This window comes from Herpailurus yagouaroundi, unplaced genomic scaffold, assembly GCF_014898765.1.
Source record: "Herpailurus yagouaroundi ecotype Mexico unplaced genomic scaffold, PumYag 183, whole genome shotgun sequence".
NCBI lineage: Eukaryota > Metazoa > Chordata > Mammalia > Carnivora > Felidae > Herpailurus > Herpailurus yagouaroundi.
In genome coordinates this window covers 4,842,171-4,859,337 of record NW_024412414.1, presented here as the reverse complement: position 1 = coordinate 4,859,337, position 17,167 = coordinate 4,842,171, and the positions used below count along the sequence as shown (strand labels likewise).

The window sequence follows — 17,167 nt, the reverse complement described above, 5'->3', positions numbered from 1 at the left end:
TTAAATGTCTCCCCCCACCCCTTTTTTAAACGATTTTCTTAATGTTTAGGTCAAAAAAGTTTGAATTTTTTGACAGTTCTTGCTATCAATTTATAAATTTCCTTAAGGAGTTGTGCCAGTTTACAGTGTGACCAGCTATTTAGGAGTCTATCAATTTCCCCTCCGCCTCTCCACCACTAGATATTATTGTTTAGAAAAAAATAATATTTTGTTCATTTCATGGTTGCAAGGTGGGCATCATATTGCGTTGTTGAAAGCCATTTTTAAAATGAGTTGTATTTAATGTGGCTTAATTGACTGTACCCAACCTATTGCTGACACAAACCTTAGTTTGGAGCAGCTAGGGCAGTGGGTGTCAGGTGGTCACGTGCCCCGCAACGACCAAAACCGCCCAGGGTGGGGTACGTGATGGGTAGGGAGTGTCTCGGCGCTTGCGCATTCCAGTCTCCCCGCTGGTTTTTGATGCGACTTTTTTCAGGGGCGTGGGAGCAGAACTAAAACGCAGGCGAGGACTTGACATCGCGCAGGCGCATCACAATGTTCGTGGATTTGTGGGTGTCAAGGCATGGGTGTGGACTGGCAGCGCAGACGCACTGCCGGCCTGGAGGGTCGAGGCGCCTGCGCAGTCGCTCCTCCTTAGGCGGCAGCCATGGCGGGTCAAGAGGATCCGGTGCAGCGGGAGATTCACCAGGACTGGGCGAACCGGGAGTACATTGAGGTCATCACCAGCAGCATCAAGAAAATCGCGGACTTTCTCAACTCGTTCGGTCAGCGGGCGAGCAGGGGGAGGCGAGGGTGGGTCGAAGGCCACTCAGGCAGTTTGGCGATGGCGCTCAGAAGCTTTGAAGGGGCTTTCTCCGGGCTGGTTTTCGCGTCCTCCTTTCGGAGTCCACCTTCCCCCTCTCGCTCTGATCCTCAGGCTCCACTGGGCAGTGCCTGTGGGGTTATCCTGCGCCAGGCTGAGCTCATCGGCTTCATTGCTATCACCCCAGATCCGTTAACAAGTCCTTCCTTTTTCCAGACTCTTCAGATCGCTCCATCCACCGTCTTTTCTTCTCTTTTCTTCTTTTCTTCTCTCAGCAGTAGCCTCCCTGCTTCCTTTGTGACCCGCTTCCATTCCAGTTCCCACTTTGCGCTCAATGTGCGCCTTTCAGAATGCAGCCGCAGCCGTGTCGCTGCTTGTTTAAGTCTCTTGAAGTTTCCTCATCGTTTTCAGGATCATTTTAGCGCCATGCCTTTTAGTCGCCCCTTCCCGTCTCTCGTGTTTCTTGTCCTGACAGTGGTAGGAGACGAGATCAGAAGTAAAGTCCAGATTTTTAAAGATATGGAGCTTTCTATATTGCTAGTATTTAGCCGATAGTTGGTATTCTGCTTTTGGCAAAATCTTTCCTAGGCGTGGCTTGCTTGTGATAGTCTTAAATTCTTGATGCATTGTTCCGTGTCCTTCTGGACAGCAAACTTGTAACAGAGACTCCCATCCCATCTTCTCCCAACTGTTTCTTTAGCCGAATTAGGCCCTGGGTAGACTTACTTAAGTAATTGCAAGGTGTAAGGATGACATCTAGTGATCTTTTTCCAACTAGTGTGCTCCTGTTCCAGCACTTCAGCCGCAAGCAACTAAGACGAAGTAGTGGAAACTGATGTATAAAAATGATTTAAAGTAATTAATTTTCCAGTCAGAGGACTGATGCATTCTGAGGAGTAAGGTAACAGAACATGAATTTTCTTAGAAAGCATCAGCAAGAGAAACTAGATCTCAGTACAAAGCTCTCTCTCAAAGCTCCACTCTGGAGGACAGAGAATAAGAATCATTTCCTGCTTTCAAGGAATTTCTGTCTTGAAGATGAAATAATGACAGCTTCGGAACATCGGTTTTGTATTAATGTATTTACTTACAAAGTGTTTAAGATTATAATCTTGATGTGCCTTGGCATGATGGATTTTCTCACCAGGGAATGAGGGTGAGGGCAGTATTCATGAGAGAACAGTATAAATATATATGCAATTGATACATATTCGCACCCATAACTCGGTATAGATAGAGGTTGTAGGAGGGAATGATAGTCAACAAATCATAGATCTCATGTATCCTGAAATTGTTTAAGGACCATGAGTGAAGGAGTATGGTTTAGTAAAAAAGATACATGGATTTGGAGCTAGGAGACTCAAGTCGGAGGCTACACTAATGGATTGCAGTGAACTGAAACATCTAAGAAATACTGAACCTATTTACCCTGCTACTCAGATAGTCTGGGTTTCCTCAGTTTCTTTCTTCCTAAGTTCTGTGCAAACTCTTTCAATGTTAGTTCTCATAATTGGTTTCTCCTGCTTTCCTGGAGAGTTGAACTATTATTGGAGGTTGATCACAGCATTCTTTACTCATAGTCTTCCTTCAGAGAGAGGGCTGGAGAAGAGAAACCAAAATATTGCATGCTAGGGGAAAGATGGAAAGATAAGATCACAGCTTTGAGACTTTGGCTTAGTTGGGAAAGGCAGTGGAAAGTAGTTGGAAAAATCACTGACATGGAGAGTTTTAACTTTAAAAAGCAGAATTAAAAGACTTCACCTATCTGGTAGGATCAGAAAATCCAATCAAAGTATTAAGAATGTCAGTGAAATCAGTAAAGCATCTAAAATTACAAGTAACGCTGGGGCTGTTACTCAAAATTTAAAAGTGATCTAGCATGTCACTTCCCTGGATTTGGATCTGGGTAACGTAATAACTTCATTTCTGAGCACTGAATTGTGTTAATAAACTTTTAATTCATGTACATTTATCTTTGACATAAATCTTCTTGCCATCTTATAGTCACTAGCTTTATAGCAGATGAGGCTTGGAACTGACCAGAAATTGAAGAGTTTCAGCTCAGGATTTGCAGGGGAGAAATGCCTCTTTTCTTGCTTTATAAACAAGGGAATACCTGCACTGAAATTTTATCAAATGTGTGAATCACATTTTGTGATCAAATAGAGGATAAAGACTTTTCTTTTTATTTGAGATTTCCAACAAGTCCTAGACTGAGGAAAAGTCACACAGAATTCCAGTGTTGAGGATTGGATCTTAAGGATTTCCTTAGCTTAAGCCATTATTCTCCCTTAATGCGATGCTAGTGGCCTAATGTTTGGAGTAATTACTAAATAGTTTTTGAAGATTGTGGGAAATGAATTTAGTCCTTTTAAAGAAAAATGACAATTAATTGCAATTAAAAATGGAATTATGAAGCAAGGTAAAAAGCTAAAGCCATTTGACTTAGTACTTAGGTGTACCTGAGGCAAGTTCTTGAAGACTGAGCATGTCATTGATAGAAGAGTTTCGACAAGGACCAACAGGCCGAGAAACTGGATAAATCATGTAACATTTGAATATATTGTCTTGGCATTGAATGACTCAGGATGAACTTGTGAGGGATATATTTTCCCACTCTAAGTCCTTAGTGTGACTCCTCAGTTCTGATGTGTAGATGTAGGGCTTATATTGAATTTATAATAATATGATTTGGTGGTACAGAGATTTACCAGGAGTTTACTTTGAGGGGGCATCTGGAGCTCTTTGGAAATGGCAGCAATCCTCCAGTCCCCATCCCGGCCACAGAGAGTCTCTGTAGGCCGTGTACTTTGCAGAGGAAACTGTTAGCTAATGACTAAATAGCTTTTACCCTGTGATTCCAGCAGGTGAGAGTAATATAGGTGGACCACCCACCTGAACCTGAGAACCCATAGATCACAAGGCAGTGATAACACCCAAACACTTGGCCTGTTCTGTACCTTGAATTGGGGACACTTCTAAAAACAGATTGTCACGGAAGATAGCTTTTTATTTTTATAGCATTTTATCTGATTCTAAAGCTAATCTGTGCAGAGAAGTGTAACAAAAATAATAAGTGATATTTTTCTAAATGTCAGTTTTTATACTTAGCCAACAAATGTAGCATGCCTGTTATGATCCCAGCTATGTGACACATCCTCTGAAAAAGGAATAAACAAGAATAAATGGTAGCCACTCCTGGGAAATTTAGAATTCTGTCAGAGAAGTAAGACGTAACTACAACAGCAGTTCAAGAGAAGGACAGTGTTGATTTTTGCAGGCTAAGGTTATGTGCATTAAGAGTTCAGAGGAGCTGGTAACTGGCATTTGTCAGTAGTGGTAATGGATACACAGTATCAAGCACCCTGGCTAGGACTGCTGGTGTCTTCAGTTAAAGTCTGGTGATAACACACTCATAAATGCACTCTGGTTTCAGATTTGTTCAGCTGCTGAGTGCTTTCACAGTGTTTTGCTTGAATCAATATGTATTTCTTGGGATCTGAAATAATGACTAGTTTCTGGAGTTATATATTCTGGAGGTTATATATTTCTCAACAGTGCTTACCCATTTAGGTCAGTAACATAGTGTTGTTCTTGCATTCGGATTCATTACCAAATTTACAGAGCTAGAACAGAAACAGCTGTCCAGGAAGGAACCCTCCCTCTCACCACCCCACCCCCCTGCAGATAATTTTGGCATGTTTCTTTTTATGGGAAATGACAGGTTGTTAGTGGTAACATTCATGCTCTTACTGAATAGCATACATGGTGTGCCTTTGAGCTGCTAAAAACCAGATTGAAAGAGATTTGGTCCTGTTGGGCCGTCCTGGCAGTGAAGGTGGATCCAGGAAAAGGAGGGTGCTGAGGTCTTTGTACTCAAGCTAGATCTAGGAATTAGAAGAAGCAGCACTAGCAGATAAACAAAGCGATTTAAAAGAGGAATGGAGAATGTCCAGAATAGGCAAATCCATAGAGACAGAAAGATGAATGGTTGCCAGCACTTGGGGTAAGGCTGAATGGGGAATGACTGCTCATTGGTACAAGGTTTCATGTAGGGATTTTGAGGATGTTCTAAAATTAGATTATGGTGATGGTTGTACAACTCTGTTCTAAAAACTATTGAATTGTATACTTTAAGCAAGTGAAGTTCATGGTATATAAATTATATATCAATTAAGCTATTTTTAAAAAAGAATAATGAAGATGGGTGAGTGGGAAAATACCTAGTATGGAAACAAAAAGAAAAAAAGGAACCAGTAAATGGAAGAGTCAGGCTATAAGCATATTTTAAGAGATGTGGGGAGGGGACTCCAGGCTCAGTCAGTTGAGTGTCCAACTTCTGCTCAGGTCATGATCTCACAGTTCGTAAGTTCGAGCCCCACATCGGGCTCTGCTGACAGCTTGGAGCCTGGAACCTGCTTCAGATCCTGTGTCTCACTCTCTGCCCCTCCCCCCACCTCGCATTCTGTCTGTTTCTCTATCAAAAATAAATAAACATTAAAAAAAGAGATGTGGGGAATAGGGACACCTGGGTGCCTCAGTCAGTTAAGTGTCTGACTCTTAATTTTGGCTCAGGTCATGATTTTAGTTTCGTGAGTTTGAGCCCTGTGTTGGGCTCTGCGCTGATAGCACAGAGCTTGCTTAGGATTCTCCCTTTCTCTTTGCCCCTCCCCTGCACATGCTCTCTCTCTCTCTCTCTCAAAATAAACAAACTTGAGAGAGAGAGAGAGAGAGAGAGAGAGATAGAGAGAGAGAGAGATGTGGGGAATAAATTACGGCCTCAGAGGTTCCTAAAGATGGTAATGTTGTGTGTGGTGGGAAGGTACCATCCAGGGCAGTAAGCGAACTGGGTTCTGAACTCAGCTATGCTACTTACTATTTTGTCCCATCAGTTATCCAAGATGGGCTTTGGTTTCCCCACTTGTAGAATTAGTAGAGTCACACTAGAGCCAATTTTTTGTTCTACTGATACCAATATGCCAGAATCCATCTTTTTTTTTTTTTTTTTTTTAAAAAAAAATCTGTGCCAGGCAAGATACTAATATTTCAAAGATTAATAAGAGTCAGTATCTGCCTTTGATGAACTCATTCTAGTGGGGAGCAGACATGGAAATAAATGATAAATTATAAATATATAAATATCATTGGGCTATGTAGCATGAGCATTTTCTCGTGTCATTGAGTATTCAACCTTGTAATTTTGTTTGCATGCAGGGGAGGGGCAGAGAGAGAGGGAGAGGAAGAATCTGAAGCAGGCTCCTGGCTCTGAGCTGTCAGCACAGAGCCTGACCTAGGGCTTGAACTCTTATTCGGACACTTAAGCAAATGAGCCACCCAGGCACCCCTTGTTTTGTTTTTTAATGATTTGTTAAAATGATGCCTTTTTTGTTTGTTTTTTTAGTGACTTGTTAAAAAGATGCAAACTTGTAATTTTTAATGGTTGGTTTTAATAGTCTTTCATAAATATGCCCTACTTCATGAAATCATTCATAAGTAATAGTGGTGAACATTCTTTATTTTTTATTTTTTATTTTTTTGAAGGAGAGTGAGAGAGAGACAAAGCATGAGCAGGGGAGGAGCAGAGAGAGGGAAGGAGATGCAGAATTCTAAGAAGGCTCCAGGCTCTAAGCTGTCAGCACAGAGCCCGATGTGGGGCTTGAACTTACAAACTGTGAGATCATGACCTGAGCCGAAGTCGGACACTTAACCAACTGAGCCACCCAGGCGCCCCAAGTGGTGAACATTCTTATGTGTTAAATCTGTATTCAAAGGGGGAAATGATAACTAAGACCAAGTACATAAACTATAAATTCAACCATAAATGTACAGCATAGGGAGAATTATATCCATCTGTCACAGACCTCTCAGAGGCCCAATTTGAAGTGAACCTTGAAGGAGAATGTTTAGACAGGCAAGATGAGTAAGATTTGGACATGGAGAAGATTTGGACGTGGGGTTGAGGCAAAATCTGGGTGAAGGAAAATTTGTTGAAATAGATGCCCAAGTGCTTTTGCATAACAAGGAAGAGATGAAGAGGAAGTTGTGAGCTAAATGTTAAATTATTGAGTGGGAGATTGTCTTGGAGAGAGGATATTTTAGGCTTAAAAAGTGAAGATTATTGAGGATGAGCAAACAGTGAAGTTGAAGAGGTAGGAAATAATTAGCATGTCTAGAAACCTTTTCTCCTGTGTGTTGAGAATGGTTGGGGAAAGAGTAGTAAAGTGGTTTCTGTTAGAGGAGTTTGCAGAGGAAAAGGTATTTTAGGGGAAATCTGAGGTTTCATTTTGGATGAGGTAGAGAAAGAAGATTAGAAGGATAAAGGAAGAAAAGGGGTTTTGCTGTTTTCCACAGATGGAATGTGGGCTTCACAGGGTATTTGATGTTCTCCCAAGTTTTTTCTCATTCTGAAATGCCTGCACACATAGTGATGACACATTAAGTACCTTACTAGAGCAAAAGCAGTGATGCCTTTCCTCCTCTCCACAGTCTCTGCTGCTTTCTTGGCCTCTGTTTCTCCTCCCTGTTGAGATTATTTTCTTCCTCTTGTTGCTTCCCCTTTCCTGAAACTCTTGGTTTGCCTTTTAGCAAATAGCCACCTGTACAGTGTTGGTGTGTTAGTTTTTACTGGCTGCCATAACAAGTTACCATAACTTTAGCCACTTTTATCACATAAGTTTATTGTTTTACAGCTGAGTAGATGGGAAGTCCAACATCAGTTCCCTGGGCTAAAATCAGGGTGTCAGCAGGGCTGCCTTTCTTTCTGGAGACTCTAGGAGAAGATCCATTTCCTTGCTCATTGAGTTGCTGGCAGAATTCAGTTTCTTGTGGCTGTAGGCCTGAGATCTCTATTTCCTGGCTGGCTTCCAGCTGAGGGCTGTTCCCAGCTTCTCAAGGTCACTGGCATCCTTTGGCTCATGGTCTTCTTCCTCCATCTTCAAAGGCAGCAATAGCAGGTTGAGTTCCCCTCACACTTTGAATCTCTTCTTCTTCCTCCACCTTTTCCCTGTCTCTTACATTTAGGATTTGTGATTAGATTGTGTCCATCTGGATAATCCTGGATCTCAGGGTCCTTAAACTTAATCATATCCACAAAGTCCTTTTTGTTGTGTAGGATACATATTCACAGGTTTGGGGGATTAGGTCATGGACATCTTTAGGGGTTATTTTCTCTGCCTACCACCCTTGGTAGGAAGTTCAGCAGGTCCATTCTAAGCAGCTGTGTTCCTAATATAATTCTCACCTCTTCTGCATTCCCCTGCTTTGCCCATCTGCTCTCATTTGGGCTCTGCATAATATATCATTCCTCCTCTTCAGCTAGGGGCTGTGTGTACGTACGTGCGTGCGCGCACGCGTGTGTGTGTGTGTGTGTGTGTGTCTGTATTTGGAATGACATTAATCCTGAACATCAGTCTCCTTTTACCAGATATGTCTTGTCGTTCAAGACTTGCAACACTAAACGAGAAATTGACAGCCCTCGAACGGAGAATAGAGTACATTGAAGCACGGGTGAGTATGTCAGGGAAGGTACTTCCTCATGACGCTAGGCAAGGGTTGTGCAGAGAGAATGCACATTTCTACTTGTTACTGAAACAAACATGGAAGCAATAACAGCCTTAGAGAAGTTAATGGACTCAGTTCCCTGGATTTGACCCAGGTTTCTGGACTCCAAAGCTGTTATCTTTCTTACCATTCCCAACTACCTAGGATCTATAAAAAGATTTTTTTACTCTTTGTGAATTTATCTAATTGTCAATTTCCTTTGACAGGTGACAAAAGGTGAGACCCTCACCTAGAACTGTGCCATGCTGCTGCTGGGAAGTTGCTTTACAGAACACAGGCCTACGTGGGAAAGGCCCCAGCAGCCTCAGCTCCTTCCTCTCTCCTTAAAGAGCAACAGGGCTTATTCTTGTTTTTCTTTTTTCAAAAGCGTGGCCTTTGGGCTCTGCCATGTACATCGGTGTGTGATGTGGCATGTGGGAAGAAGTCCAGGGGAACTCTTGGAAACAACATTAGGCATTTTACCTTTTAAGTAACATTTTGTAGAACTGTTTGTCAACGTATTTGAGGCGTGCAGAGCCAGACGCCTGGGACTCTTTGTTAAGGTCCTCCCCACCTCCTTTTCTCTCTCTCTCTGTCTCTCTCTCTCACACACACAACACACACACACACACACACACACACACACACACACACACACACACTTTCCTTACAGCTCTCATTGCCTCTGCATTGGTTCTATAAACAGTCTTTGTCTCCTTTCCACCTTTGGTGGGGGGGTGGGAGGCAGTCCTGTCTGAGACACTTATGCCCCGGCAAGGTGGCCACAAGAGAATGTTGTTGGTAACCCACCAGTTTCTTGTCCTTTTGGGGAGGTCAAGGCCAGGCCCCCACTTGGCTTGAAGGGACATTTTCAGAATTTTCTTTCTGTCACTTGGGGTGTCTTTGCCTCTCATATTTCCCTAATAAACTCCTCAACTTTATTTGACTGCTGTGATTGTGGTGGGGAGAGGAGCTAGAGATGGGGCTCACCCATTCCACAGAAATCTGACGTGCGGGATGATTACTCTGACATAAAACTCTCAGATGTTGCTCTTTGATCAAAGTCTAGGTTGCCTACCAGCTGGAGCCCCTCCATGTTTGGACTTTTAGCTGACTGATACATCCTGGGGAATCATTTGGTCATTCAGCAGACATTTCCCAGGTACTTACTATGTAGGCATGTTATGCTCCAATAAAAGCTACAGCACTGAATCAGGCATGATGCTTCTAGACTACTGAAATGCCAGCATCCACACAGTTTAACCGCAGCCCAGGGCAGACTATTAGTTTTATCAGGTAAGAGCTAAATGTCTATTTCTTTTGAAAAGCAAAGAGTTTAAACAGAAGGGTCTAAAACTTTTCATTCTGGAATCCAAAACTTGCTATGAACTTAGGCCACCCTACTTCTAAAGGTTTATTTCTTATGTAGAATCTCTGTTTCAGTCACATAGAAGTCCTTATGCTCCAAGCACACACATTTCCCTCCATTCAAATCGTATTTGCTATTTAAGGGTAGCTTGAGTCAAACCTCTTCTAGAAAGTTCTCCTAGACTTTACTTTTCATTTAGTACTGCCTTTTTTCCTTTTCTCAATCCCTCCCATCCCATCTTGCCATGCTAACACTACACTTCAGCTCTGGATTTGATCTTGTTATGAGTCATTCTCTTGTGTAGTGTCTACCTGGTGTAATGTACATGAGTACCTTTTCCTGTATTGCCCAGCTAGGTGCCTTGAGGAAGGCGGGTGGTCAATAAACACCAATTAAATTGACTTGTAGAGCCCAAGCTGCTTTGCATTGTCACATCTTTTGGAACCTCTGCTTAGACCTTTGGAAGGTCATTTTAAGTAGTACCTTCCTTTAAAAATGGGATTTTTCAATGGAGACAAACCTGACATCCTTTCCTATAGTAAGTGTTATTTTTGAACACTGTTGAGCTCATCAGTACAGTGCTCTTAACAGTCACTTGAGTCACTTGAGTTCGTTATTCATAATAGCTCTGTCCTGTCCAGGATGAAGTAAGTACTTCTAAAGTTCAAGATGTAGGTCATCTGGTGCTCCGCAGTCAGAGTAGCAGACCTTTATTGAGTTCCTGCTATATGCAAGGACTATACCATGAGTTAGTGATAGGGGAAAAAGTGATGGTAACCAACAGAAACAGGAAAAACCCTTCCTTTATAAAATGCTCAATAAATTCCTTACGGTTGTATGGATACTAATCTGTTAATTTATTGATACTGAAGTAACATTTCTAAAAAAAGTTAGTGTCCTAAGTAATGCCATGTTGCTAATGGTAACTTGCTGGTTGTAAGGAAAACAACTAGTAATATTTGATGTGGGAAACAAGGGAACACAGAACACAGCCTCCCGCTGGTAGTAACCCCTTCATCACTTCTGGCACTTCAAGGTGTGAGACTGCTTTTCTGTGTTACCACTCCCTTTATAAAATGAGGCCCTGGTTTGCTCAAGGATATGTAGCTTGTGTTGTCTATAATTTATTATTACATGTGCTAGATGTGCTCATTGCTTTTTGTACTTTATTTCATTTAATCCTCAGACTTGAAGAAGTAGGCATTCTTATCTCCGTGTAATAGGTGACGAACTAGTTTTGAGAGGCTAAAACTTGTCCAAAGCCATACGAAGTAAGGGAAGGAACTGGGATTTGAACCTGGACCTACCTGACTCAGACTGTTCTAACCATTCTTTGATTCTGACTGTGGTATATGAAATCTAAAATTTATTTTCTCATTCCCAGGCCAGTGCCCTTTCACTGTCCTCACACGAGACACTACAAACCTGTGTTAGCCTTACATGCTTCCATCTTTTCTTTTGTTAAGAAGGCTTCACAGGCTGTCCTTGCTGTGTCTGGCAAATACCGTTTGCATTTATGTCTGTGTTGCGTAGTTTTGCTCCTAACCGCTTCCTTTCTCTGAAGGTTTGATTTTATGCTGTATGTTCTGGAAGCCTTGCCTAAGGAATTTAATCCACTCTAGTGCTTCCTCCAGCTATTTTGGGTTGAGCCAAAAGAAGCAGCTGTATCCCCCTTCTGAAAGACCTTATCTGGTCAGACTCCAGAAACTGGAATTTACTCTCATGTCATATGAGTCTTTGCTAACAGGTCATTGCAGTCCGTATTGTTAGGTTAAACAACCATTTATTTTTGTCTCCAGGGTGTCAGCTTCTTCAACTTAAGCAGTAACAGTTCCAAAATACTAATATTTTATCCTTACTGAGGATGATAAAGTTCTATTTTACATTTTAATCTGCATTTATTAAATCATTCTGGTCTTTTAAACACTAATGTTCAGTGCTTATAACAAAACTAAGAGGTTGATAGGGTAGTTCTTTTGATTTGAACTGTAAGAAGATAGAGTTTCAGAAGGATAAAATATGCTCAGATTTGCTAAATTCCAGTTGTTCTCAGTCACCTCATCATAATGAAAAACTAGATTGAGTTCATTTTCTTCTGAGGTTTGACATAGGGAAGTTACCCGCATGGTGCCTCTCTTCCTCTCCTTATGACATCTTAATGATTTCTGAAGAAAGATAATTCTGAAGGACTTTCCTGTTTTCTAATGTGAGTGGGAAATGAGCTATCTATGACAAATCTCTCCACCATCCATAGGAACCTTCAAGAGAACCTCTTCATTGTCTCATACTTGGAAATAATTTCTGCCCTGCAATTTGGTTTAATTTGCATATTTATCGAAAAACTAAAAAGTAGGGGGTTTGAGCCAGTGAGCTATGAGGATTACACATCTCTTGATAATAAAAGTTTTCAATCTCTTGAAAAACTAAGCTTGACTTAGATTTCAGAAGCAGGAAGAAATAGGGAACTGATGTTTTTGGCATTAGAGACGTACGAAGTTCTGTTATGTTGCTCTTGTTACTTAGTACTTTGAATTTTCCACCTTTATTTCATAAAGCTGAAGGCATGTTTATAAACAGTATTTGTTATTGTAGGCCATGCTGAGTGGGACCGAAAGGCCATTGTTCACCTCCAGGCTCCTTCCCAGCTATTGTACTCAGTTTCAGACGGTTGCATGTGAGAAAATCTTTGTCCAAACTTGGCTTTGGAGAATGTGAGTTACTCTGGCAGTTTGTAGACAGTCGGTGCCATTAGGAACTGTACAAACATACAGCTGCTGTCTGAAGGCAGGTGTGGTTGTCAAGTAGATTATATAACAGAGAATCAGGTGATTTAGGGCTCTCAGGTTCATTTTCTGAAGAAAAGCTAGCCTTAATACCAAGTTGTCTAAAGATTAGGATTAGCTAGCAATAAAACTCACAGCACTAAGACGAGAAAGAATTTTAGGGATAATCAAGTCTACTCTTGCCATTTTAGAAATGAATAAACAAATCCAGACAGGTTGTGTGACATGCCCATCCACTTACCTGCTCAGGCCAGGCCAAAACTAAAACCCAGGTCTCCTTATCCCCGCTCTGTGCAGAGCTATTCAAGGACTCACACATCAGGTTTCTGTTTTCTGTGCAGTGCTGGTCCTTTATCAGCCTCTCCTTGGAACGCATTGATAACCTGACAGAACAAAGAGCAACTGTCATGTTTAGCTAAGTGTCACCCTTTGGCATCAGTGTTTGCATCAAAAAACTCTGGGGCAGGGTTTCCTGTGGCTCTTTGGGCACCTTTGGGTTTGTTGAGATGACCCAAGTATGAGGTTGTTATTGTGCCTTAATCTGCATCCCCCAACAATAACATGTTTTTAAACAAATAATTTTATTGTGAAACAATTTTCAGGCTTGTAGAAAAGTTATAAGAATAGTACAAAGAATTTATATATATTCATATAACATATTTTTGAATTGAGAGTATTTATTTTATCCCCAAATTTGAACTCATTTAATGTGATAATCCCAGTGTGACTTTAAGAGTTCACATGGACAATAAGTGCATTATAAGGAGAAACACTTTATTAATATACTTTTTTTAAAAGGAAAATGTTTAATTCAATAAGTAATTCAGTTTGGCTTTGACAAACACTATGCCTAAGAAGTTGTTTATTAGCATCAAATACATTGTATGTCTCCTGTGCGTAAGGCACTGGAGATAAAATGGTGAGAAACAGACATATAGATCCTGCTCTTAGAGAGTATAATGTAGTCATGGTTCACTGGTATTTTCCCGAACAACCCAGAGGATACCAAAATGACATTTCATTTAAAAACTCAGGAAAAAAAGAACATAGAGGAACAATGCAGTATCAACTTTATTAAATTGGAAAGATAGCATTGGCTAAAGTTTTATTTGTCAGAATCAAGTTTTTCTGTTATTTGGTTACTTTAGTTTTAGTTGTTTGTTTTTTTTAAACACCTGTGATAGTCATACGATACTGCATATAGATTATAGGTACGCATAAGTGTATGAGAAGCACTAAAAATTGGCCTGGATAAAAGAACTATCAAAATTCATCAATAAAAAATCTAATAAATGTTCAAAGGGCTTCAGAGACAAAACGATGGCAAATAAGCTCATGAAAAGATACTCAACATTGCCAGTCACTGGGAAACACAAATTAAAACCTTAGTGAATTCCCACTATACGATCTATTAGAAGAGCTAAAACTTTAAAATAACAAAAAAACTAATACCAAGTGCAGGCGAGGATGTGGAGCAACTGGAACACGCCTGCCTGTGTTGCTTGTGAGAATGCAGTGATAGAGCCACTGCGGGAAAACACACTTCCCGTGTGACCCAACGATTTCACTCCTAGATGATTCTCACTTAGGACAAGTGAAAACTTATGTTCACACATACACACAAAACAACCTGTATGCAAATGTTTATAGCAGCTTTGTTCATGATTGCTGAAAACTGGGAACAACTCAGTGTCCTTCAGTTAGTGAGTGGATGGCGGAATACCATTTGGCAATGAGAAGGAATAAGCTGTTGATACAACATGGATGAATCTCAAATTGATTATGCCAAGTAAAAAGCCAGGCTCAAAAGGCTATGAACTGCGTGATTCCATTACATGACATTGTGGGAAAAGCAACACGAGGGACAGAAGACAGATCAGTGGTTGTCAAGGCTTAGGCCTACAGGTAGAGGTTGGTCACAGCATCTTTTGGGGGTGATGAGATACTCTATATCTTAGCTGTGGTGATGGTTACCTGACTGTTTTGTCAAAACTTGGATCTATACACCAAAATGTGAATTCTATATGTAAATTTAAAATAAATTTAGGGGGGAAAAGAGCCTGAATAGATACACGTCCAACTTGAGATAGTTATTGCTCCTGGGGAGGAAGGAGGGAAATGGGACCAGAGTGGATGTTAAAGGGGATTTTAGCTTCATCATATGTTTTGTTGAAAAAATAAAACCGTAAATATGATAACATACTGTTGAATTTGTACGGTGAGATTATCAGTGTTTGCTTTATTATTTGTACTTCTTTGTATTTTCTAATTGGTCAAAATATAAACAAGGCAGAATGTATCCTTCTAAAGGAAAATTTATAAAAGACATTAAAGTAGAAGGGGAGAGAAATAACCAGTTATATTAAAATATTTAGGTGTATTTTCTTCTATTCCTTTCTTCATGTTTGCTTTTGCATAGTGGAAAGTGTAATATAAGAACAGTATAGCCTCTAGTTTTCCTTGGTATATCCTAAAACATGTTTTCCTTCCTCTTAAATAGTCTTTGTAATTATTTGCAATGATGTAATATCAGTCTTAAGCCTTGCGTTTAAATAACTGCTCTCATTTTACGGATGTAGGCATTTCTGTAATATTATTAAACTGGTATGTTTCACTTTACTAACCTGGAAGTACAAATGAGGGTATGTTGGAATGAATCTTGTAAATTTTGATGTCTCTGAACCATTGTAATTTAACAGGAAGTCCTATCTTTCCTTGGGGTTTTCCTCCACAAATGTTTCCATGTTGATGTTCAATATAGCTGGAGGTCATCCCTGCTGGCCACTCTTCCTGCTGGAAGCCATCAGGATACTTTGTATAATGTACTTTCAAGGAAACTCCATGGCAAAATCACCCAAGGTTCTGGTGTTCCTTTGTAGATTTGCCTGACTCCTTGGATGGGACTCTTGCCATCATTTTCAACAAGGCAGGAGATGATGAACCTCTAATCCAGCACACTCCTCTGACCACCGTCTGCACACCCTTATACATGCTTCCAATTTTTTAAAATAAAACATTTATATGTAAATGTTTTTTGAGAGGGAGAGAGACATGGAGTGCAAGCGTGGGAGGGGCAGAGAGAGAGGGAGACAGAATCCAAAGCAGGCTCCAGGCTCTGAACTGTCAGCACAGAGCCCATTGCAGGACTTGAACTCACAAACTGCGAGGTCATGGCCTGAGCTGAAGTCAGAGGCTTAACTGAGCCACCCAGGGGTGGCAGAAAACCATGTAACTCGATCTCGGGGTCATGAGTTCAAGCCCCATGTTGGGTGTAGAGATTACTTAAAAATAAAAAGTATTAAAAAAAAAAAAAAGAATTGATTTGGGTCAATTATATCTCAAGACTGGGGGAAAAAGGAACTGATTTCGTTTTCATTACAAAGGTAATAAAACTATATTCTAAAAAATGGGGGTGGGGGAATAAGTGCATAAAGGTCACCACACTATACATACAATTTGATAGCTTTTCCCCCTGTATTTTTAAATTTTGTAATGTTTATTATTTTGAGAGAGAGAAATGAGTGAGGGAGGGGCAGAGAGAGAGAGGGAGACACAGAATCTGAAGCAGGCTCCAGGCTCTGAGCTGTCAGCACACAACCTGAAACGGTGCTCAAACCCACGAACTGTGAGATCATAACCTGAGCAGAAGTTAAACACTCAACTGACTGAGCCACCCAGGTGCCCCCCCCGCCCCGTGCATTTTTATTCATTTCCAAATTCTAAATAAGCCTCCTCTCATTTTGATAGGGTTGCCATTTTCCAGTATGGTTTGTGGAGAATTTTGCATCAGTCTTTCTTGTCAGGCAATTGAAGAAACTGGAATGAAGTTGTTCCAATGGGTCATCATACATCTAAAATCACAAATTGAAACCTCTTCTGCTTTTGCAGATTTGGTTGAGAACAGCTGCCCAGGAGTATAGCCAAACAAAAAATTTTTATTTGTCCATTCTCCCTCTGCCATTTCTTTTAAATGTTAGGGCCATAGTGTTGGTCTATGAGCATAAATATATTGTCTCTCTTTGGCTTGGGCCTCCAAATGGATTTTCAGTAAGTGGTAGGACTGTCGGAGTCCTGGACTTAAAGGCAGGATATAAAACCAATGAGAAGAAAACTGGATTGGGAAGTCTGCCAATGAGCCCTTATCTGACATCCTAGGTGGGTATTTGTCTGATGATAAATGGGAAGGGAAAACTTTTAGCTCTATTCTTCAAAGTTCTTCCCAGATAAAACTCCTGGGAAGCCTTGCCTGAATTTTTCAGGTCCAGCAAACGACTTTACACCTTGCTCTTCTACAATCATTATCATATTCTAACAGCATGTCTTGTATGCTTGCCCAGTAGCCTGTGAACATTTTCAGGACTGAGACAATGTGTTTAATTTATAATATTAACTGCTGAGAATTGCTCTGAGTGCTTACTATGTACTAGACACCACTTCCCCCTCAACACTTGGTTAGGGGACTATGTATATATAATAAAATTTATTTATTTAGAGAGAGAGAGAGAGTGAGCACAAGTCGGGGAGGGGCACAGAGAAGAGAGAATCCCAAGCAGGCTCTGCACCATCAATCAGTGCATAGCCCAATGTGGGGCTCAAACTCAGGAACCCTTGAGATCATGACTGTGCCACCCGGGCGCCCCTGGGACATACTTTTTAAAAATGAGCAAGGTC

The 17,167-nt window shown here is 40.9% G+C and overlaps 1 protein-coding gene across 2 annotated transcripts; it reads left to right on the top strand.

Annotated features, from left to right (window-relative positions):
- The first annotated feature begins 556 nt into the window (after positions 1-556).
- On the top strand, positions 557-15,524 carry BRK1 (BRICK1 subunit of SCAR/WAVE actin nucleating complex). 2 transcript variants are annotated; one of them, XM_040491996.1, is made up of 4 exons: positions 557-767; positions 8,229-8,311; positions 8,572-8,581; positions 15,376-15,524. In XM_040491996.1, the coding sequence occupies exons 1-4, from the start codon at positions 650-652 to the stop codon at positions 15,501-15,503; spliced, it is 339 nt and encodes a 112-aa protein (XP_040347930.1). In that variant the 5' UTR covers positions 557-649; the 3' UTR covers positions 15,504-15,524. The 2 variants fall into 2 exon arrangements, with proteins under 2 accessions (XP_040347930.1, XP_040347931.1); XM_040491997.1 differs by lacking the exon at positions 15,376-15,524 and having other exon boundaries at positions 577-767; positions 8,572-14,691.
- Positions 15,525-17,167: the final 1,643 nt, after the last annotated feature.

Bases quoted from the DNA above. Each gene is read 5' to 3' on its own strand.
- BRK1 (XM_040491996.1), top strand. From the start codon at position 650: ATGGCGGGTCAAGAGGATCCGGTGCAGCGGGAGATTCACCAGGACTGG. The intron at 768-8,228 runs GTCAGCGGGCGA...TCCTTTTACCAG, and splicing joins GGACTTTCTCAACTCGTTCG to ATATGTCTTGTCGTTCAAGA.